Below are 7,608 nucleotides of genomic sequence, written 5' to 3'. Positions count from 1 at the left end.
AATCGATGTTTTTCAAATATATAAATTCATATAAAAATCAATTCAATTAATTTTTTAATTATTTTCATTGCACATATTATAATCATCGCTGCCGATCAAGTAGTTATACGAAATAAAAGGCATATTAATAATTTTAATGCCAAGCAAATTTTTTATGGCAGAGTTTTTTTTTAAAGTTTCTTTTTTGCGATTTTTTTGACAGGAAATTAGTTTTAACCTAGGAGACAAAAAATTATAAAAAGTATGATATTGTCTCTTCATTGGCTAGAGATATAAGGGAGAAGTGTAGAATTCCCTAAAAAACAATTTATTCATAAATTTCTTACACTTTTTATTTAGACCCGGTCCCTAAAATATTTGGAATGGTTAATTTGGCTCTGGTTGCTCCTAATGCTGTTAATCGGTAACATTTTCCCAAATCTGGATCGTTATTTTTAACTCCGACTCAAGATTCGGAAAGTTTTTTCTACCTTGACCTGAGTCAAAGCCGAAAAACCAACTCCGCACAAAATCTGGATCTTTTTTTCGACTCTGACTCAAAGTTCGGGTCGTTTTTACGACTTCTACTCTGTGGTCTGTTTTTTCTATTCAATCTAAAATTTGGGTCGTTTTTTTTTCATCTTACCTAAAATATAGTTTGTTTTTTTTTGATCAAGAGCCTACTAGAGTCTATTCCAATAAATATAATAATGAATAACATTTAGATATTATAATTATGGTTTGGAAAAGTTAATGCTGTTTTAATTATGAGGCTAACTCACTAATTGATCATCTTGGGTGGTCCTAGATCTTGAGAGATCTAATTAAAACTTCAGCGAAGATGAACCAAAGAAAAGTGAAAATTGTAATATTCTTAACTTTCCAAAACTTTTTTAAATTTTTTTTAACAAATGGGAACATATTTTGTAAACATATTAAATTAAAATTCCAGCGAAGACGAACCATAGAAAAGTGACAATTGTCATACTCGTCATTTTATAATTTTTTTCAAGTATTGATAAAAATATAAATTGTAAATATGTTGAATTAAAATGTCAATGAAGATATAACATAGAAAGGACAATTGTCATAATCGTTTTTAAACTCTTATGAAGCAAATAGGTAAAATTATAAGTTGCATGTATTTTCAATGATATAATTTAGAAAAGTGTCAATTGTCAGGTTCCTTATTTTTCTTACATTTTTTGAAATTTGATAACGAAATTAGGTAAAATAGAATTGTAAACATGTTAAATTAAAATTTCAGTTACCATAGAAAAGTGACAATTGTCATAATTGTTATTTTTAACTTTTTTGAAACAATTGGGTATATAAATTGTAAACTTGTTAAAATAAAATTTCAATTAAGATGTACTGACAATTGTCATAATAGTTATTTTAAATTTTTTTAAAGTAAATGTAAAAATATATACTGTAAAATAAAATTTCAATGAAGAACCATAGAAAAATGAAAATTATCATATTCCTTATTTTTTTAGTTTGAACTTATTTTAAGCAAATGGGTAAAAATAGAAATTGTAAACATGTTAAGATGAACCATAAAAAATGCATCTTAAGAAAACTAAAAGGGAATATATGTTCATTGATATAAAAAATATTAATTTAAAAAAATGTAATTCGCACGTGCACAATTAGTTGGAAGGATCATATTTTCTGATGAATATTTACTTTTTATAAATATTTTTTTAAGGAATAAGCCTGCTAATCCATACGGTCCATTAATTATTAAATTAACGATAAAAAATTTTTTTCACATATTAATTATTTAGTCATAAATTAATTTTTTAAGATTATCTTTTAATATGATTTTATGTAACATCATTGATGCGCACAATTATTTTTAAGCAAATAAATTTATTTAGATTTTTTTAAAAAAATAATTTTATAGATATTTTTTTCAGTAAATGCTCGTTTTATATGAGAATTTGTTCGAATGAACGGTAAAATTAAAGGTATTGACATTTTTTCATGTGACGAGAACAAAATATATAAAAATTAGTGTTGTAAACGAACGCGTTCAAAATGAACTTTGAAAAAAAAGTGATGAACGGTGTTCCTTTTTTTTGACGAACTTTGAACGGGAACGCGTTCCTTTTCTTTGATGAACGCGTTCAATTTTACGTTCGTTCAATTTTAAAAACACTTTTAATTTTTATTTATTTGAAAAATTAATATTAATCCGCATTTTTTAACAAAAAAGTCTTATATTTTTATTTTTTGAAAAATTAATATTTAATCCAATTTTTTAACAAAAAAGTCTTATATTTTTTAATCGGCTGTTTTTACTTTTTCCTCTTTCATATTGCAATTAACGTACCATAACGTGCTACTGCTAGAGAAGATACGATTAAAGTTTATTAATTTGAATATTTTATATTTTAATTTAATAGATTAGCATTTGCATGGATATAAATATTTCATCATCAGATTCTGAAAATCAAAATTCAATATTAGCTGAATTAGAATTACCATGACCCAAATATCAAAAATATTTCACTGTTTTAAAATTAATTCCGAGATATCATTTTTTTGACGAGGAAGAAGAGGGCAGATTGAAGGATGATAACATAGCTCAATTTTTTGAGACAATGGATAAAACATTAAATGTTTTTAATAAATTCCCCCTTTTAAAAGAATTGTTTATCAAGTATAACACCGCAATCCCTTCATCTGCCCCTGTTGAGCGAGTTTTTAGTATAGCTAACGCTGTATTAACTGCCAAGCGTTCATACCTATCAGATGAAAATTTTGAAAAGCAATTATTATTAAAAATTAATAAGAAAATTTTTTATAAATTTATTTTTTTATCGCTCTATTATATTGTATTTATAATTATATTATCAAAATAAAACTATTATTTTTTATCATGGCTAATATATTGTGTTGAAAAATATAAGGCATTTATTTATATTAAATTAAATTTAAAAAAAAATTTATCATAAAATTTTGAACGCATGAACGCGTTCATGAACTTGAACGCGTTCCTTTTTTTGAATTTGAACGTGAACGTAAACGCGTTCAATTTTTGTCAATGAACGTTGAACGCGAACGCGTTCGATTTTTTTAAAAATGTTTACAGCACTAATAAAAATATGTTTTTTTTGTGCTCTCATAATAGGGGTTTCTTTTTGAAAACAATGGCAAAACCTGTATATTTGGATAGTTTATAATCGTACAATTTATATTTATTATTTACACTTTATATGTTAACTATTTATATTTGTAAACAAACTTTTATGTGTATGAAACATCTTATAATTAACGACTTTCACATAGTTTAACCCCCAATTGGTGTTTTTTTAAATATCGCAAATATTCTTTAAAGACCAATATATTCTCACATTGTCCTAAACATTAATTGCTACCATGTGTTTTGGTCTATTTCTAAACCTTCGGATTGGTTGTATTAAATTTACACATATTTTACCCCGCGATATCGAGTACACACTTTGTGATTAACTGTTAAATATGTGATTTGAAATGGTAAAAAAGGACGAAGATTTCTTATGTAGAGGTGTATATAAATTACTTTAATATTTTTTGACAGATTTAGCTAACTTTTTTTATCCAATATGATAAATTTAAGGAACTCCTACCAAAAACACCAAGTGTATTGGTGACAAGTGGGATAAAATTTACGTTAGCTATGTTAAATATTTGTTAAATTCCAAGTGCTGAATTGAAGTTTATGGTAAATTGTTCCCCAGATGTTATTATATATTTTTTTTAAATATATTTTAAAAAAAAAATTTTAATTTTTTTAAAAAATAATTATACGCCAACTTGCGGATTTAATATTATAGAATTATATATTTTCTTTCAAATGATTTTTGTATAATTATATTAAAAGATTTAAACCATCTATTAATTAATTAAAGGTAATAAAATTAATAATTTGCATGACTTTATTATTGAATAAATCTAGTAATTTTATTTTAATAATTTGTTTATATCATAAGAAAATAAATCTTATATCTAAATATTTATAATTTACCTTATTTTATGCCTAAAATTTAAACCACAACTTTTTTATATTCAAAAATCAGCGTAAAAATGAATGAATATTTAATTTAATAATAAAAAATTTTTTTTGCGATTTTGTTTAAAGGCGAAAGGAAGTAAAATTATCTGTTTAATTTTTGTTTGTTCCTCTTTTTATTGTATAATTTTAATAATAAACACTTATTTTACAGTAATAATAACATAAAGAAATAATATTTATTTACAATTAATTTTTCTTCCGTTCAATTTTTTCTTTATTTTAAGTAAAATATTAGCTTACTATGTTGTGAAGATTTAATGAAACATATTGACGATTAAATTAAAACCCATCCATATAAAATTATACTTTGCAAAAATAATTAAAATATAGACAAAGAAAACGAATCCCGGAAAAAAAACCCCTGGAAAAAAAACCCCGGAAAAAAACCCCCGGAAAATAAACCCCCGGAAAATAAACCCCCAGGAAAAAAAACCCCCGGAAAATAAACCCCAGGAAAAAAAACCCCCGGAAAAAAATTCCCCAATAATTTTTTTTTCATTTTTATAGAATTTACTTAAGACCGGTCTACTCTTCATAAAAAAATTCTTAAATAAGAAAAACTGATGTTTAAATTGGTACTGGGAAAAAATGCCTCAGTAAAATAACTATGTATTGTAAAAAAAATTTCCTATAGTAAAAATACAATACCATCTTTAAATATGATATTAAATAGACTAAATTTGACAAAACTTAGAAATAAGAAATGTTTATTTTATTGGTAAATCATGATTATGTATATATAATTTTATAATTTATAATAATAATTATATTGGTTGACATCGAATATTGAAGGATATCGCTCTTATAAAATCCGGAAGGCTTCGCACCCCATCACGGTATTCTTCGCAAAGTTTCTTTAGCCGAATCTGGTTGTTAGAACTCTGCGATTTTGTTTTAGATGTCCAACTACCTACGCGCCATCTTTCAAGTTTGGTTTCGTCGGCAGCCACCTCGCATTTCATTTTTTTAATGAGTACCCAGATTGATGGGTGTTTATAACCAACCAGATTAGAAAAACGATGATTCCAACCTTCGCATTGATTATTTGTTCGTTCTTCATCTGAGAGAGTACTCTGATTCACGTTCCAGGTTTCTGGAGGAAATCGAGGCTCAATTCGACGTGTTTGGGATTGAGAATTGCTTCTCATGACATTCCTTGATACTCCATTGACATAATTTTTATCAAAATAATCGAGAATGTCCTTACCATTGCTCGGAGTAACTGATCTAAGGAATGTCATTGCATATTCCATATCACATAACGGAACGAATGCTAAGCCGTCCATCATGCCACAAAAAAAACTTAGAGTTTCATCCGTCCTATATTCGCTTTCCAGACCCAGCTTCTGAATTTTTCTATGTGTACTTTGACACAAATGGTAAAAACATCCTCTAATTACGATGTGATCCCCTAATTGAAAAAATAAATATAAATTATTAAACATATTAATAATCATACCAATGATACTCTTAACCGCGGTCATAGCAGACATTTCGAAATCCATGTATATATATAATGGATCAGGAAATAAATCCCTTTCCTGACATTTAGACATTATTGTTTGAAATTTTATTTCATATGTACTTTGAGTTTTTTTCTGGAGTACACAATAAACCGCTGTAATAAAAATATTGTTTATTGCTTAATCACATATAATTGTAGAAAATTTTTTGGGGACATGGCAAAATTACCATCCATATACCACTCTGTCCTATTAGATATTAGATTCAAGGAATCATCTGTTGCGAACATTATTATGCGTTCTTCAGCTTGTGGGCCATTATCAAATAATAAAAATCGTTTTGAGTTCTGGGAGCCACAATTTGCCCAATCACCTATAATATTTAAATTTTTATGAAAATATAATTATATTTAAAGTAATACCTTCAATAACTAGGTCTTCCAAATTCTCAAGATTTGAAGGGTGTTGCATTGCTTTGTGATTCCTTAGAGTTCTTTTTATAGAATCTTCCGATAACATATGCGACTGAACTCTTTGGTCTAATTTTACAATTTCCTCTGCATAAATTTGAAGAGGTTTTGCCAAAGAGTCTGCACATCGCTTCTTCATGTTAGCAATGGATTTCATTGCTACTAGTCCATCAATATTTGATGGATGATTATGAGCTGTATCAAGAACCGGGTCTTGATTATCGAGTGTTGAAAAAAGTATTGCTCGGCATTTAAAAGAAGAATACTTTGAGCAGCGCCATCTAATCTTGTTTGAGCATTTTTTATGTATGGTATAAGAATAACCTTCAAATATGAGCTTTCCAGGATGAATAAGATCCATTAAATTTTTTTTATAAAATATAAATTTTATGAATAAAATATTTTTGTAAATTTAATTTTTTTTTATAAAATATAAATTTTATGAATAAAATATTTTTGTAAATTTAAATTTTTTTATAAAATATAAATTTTATGAATAAAATATTTTTGTAAATTTAATTTTTTTTTGTCTTTTATATACGGCATAAAGATCCAAATTATTATTGTTTAATTTAATAAATAAATACCAATTATAGCGTTTTTAATTTATAAACAATTTTTATTCTTTTGATTAAAAATACATTTTATAACAATACATTTTAATATCTGTTCATTTAACTAGTTGCTGCATTAATATTTATTAACTTGCAATTGTCTAAAAACCAATTATAGCGTTTTTAATTTATAAACAATTTTTATTCTTTTGATTAAAAATACATTTTAAAACAATACCAATCATAGCGTTTTTAATTAATAAACAATTTTTATTCTTTTGATTAAAAATACATTTTAAAACTTTTAATAAGCTAAAAACTAAAGGTAGTTGCATATCAATGAGGTGAGAAATCATGAATAAATTAAAATTATCACATTTATTCAAAATACCAAATGCAAAAAAATTGAGTATTTTCCATTTGCATTTTAATGGTTTCAACTGAATTAAATTGTATATTGGGTGAATGTATATTTGTTTCTATTATAATAAATCACGAATTTATTTCAATATTCATCTTTTAAATATGCATGAATTAAGTTTCAATTTCTTTATATACTGGCTGCTAACAACCAATCAGGTTATATATAGATGTATTTCTAAAAATTGATTATCTGCTTAAATAAATTTGTATTTTAAAAAAAATACATTACGTTTTAAGTATCAATAGTAAATATAAATAACCCATCATATTGGGGGTAAATTTGGATGGTGCATCATATTCATAGGAGACACACCAACTCCAGCAAGATCCATGACAGTAAGAGGAGGTGGGGGTGGAGGAAGCATGAATGGTCTATAAGCAAAAATTTGATGAGGTCATAATATTTTTAACAAATTATTAACTTGCAATTGTATATATACCAATTCAATATAAATTATTGCTAGAATATACTTAAATATGAGAGTGTATAAAAATAATCTCAAGGAGTTTTTTTCCGGGGGTTTTATTTCCTGGGGGTTTTTTTTCCGGGGGTTTTATTTCCTGGGGGTTTTTTTCCGGGGGTTTTTTTTCCGGGGGTTTTTTTCCGGGGTTTTTTTCCGAGGTTTTTTTTTCCAGGGGTTTTTTTTCCTATTACC

The 7,608-nt window shown here is 26.0% G+C and overlaps 1 protein-coding gene across 1 annotated transcript; it reads right to left on the bottom strand.

The window, feature by feature from the left end:
• Positions 1-4,788: 4,788 nt before the first annotated feature.
• Positions 4,789-5,539, bottom strand: LOC135930023 (uncharacterized). The gene is made up of 2 exons (XM_065466789.1): positions 5,502-5,539; positions 4,789-5,453 (listed from the first exon to the last, which is right to left on the bottom strand). The coding sequence occupies exons 1-2, from the start codon at positions 5,533-5,535 to the stop codon at positions 4,807-4,809; spliced, it is 681 nt and encodes a 226-aa protein (XP_065322861.1). The 5' UTR covers positions 5,536-5,539; the 3' UTR covers positions 4,789-4,806.
• Between the last annotated feature and the right edge of the window lie 2,069 nt (positions 5,540-7,608).

This window comes from Gordionus sp. m RMFG-2023, chromosome 5 (assembly GCF_954871325.1).
Source record: "Gordionus sp. m RMFG-2023 chromosome 5, tfGorSpeb1-WG-v2, whole genome shotgun sequence".
Classification (NCBI taxonomy): domain Eukaryota; kingdom Metazoa; phylum Nematomorpha; class Gordioida; order Chordodea; family Parachordodidae; genus Gordionus; species Gordionus sp. m RMFG-2023.
This window is presented reverse-complemented; position numbering and strand designations above follow the sequence as displayed.

Bases quoted from the DNA above. Each gene is read 5' to 3' on its own strand.
- LOC135930023 (XM_065466789.1), bottom strand. From the start codon at position 5,535: ATGTCTGCTATGACCGCGGTTAAGAGTATCATTG. The intron at 5,454-5,501 runs GTATGATTATTA...TTTTTCAATTAG, and splicing joins CGCGGTTAAGAGTATCATTG to GGGATCACATCGTAATTAGA.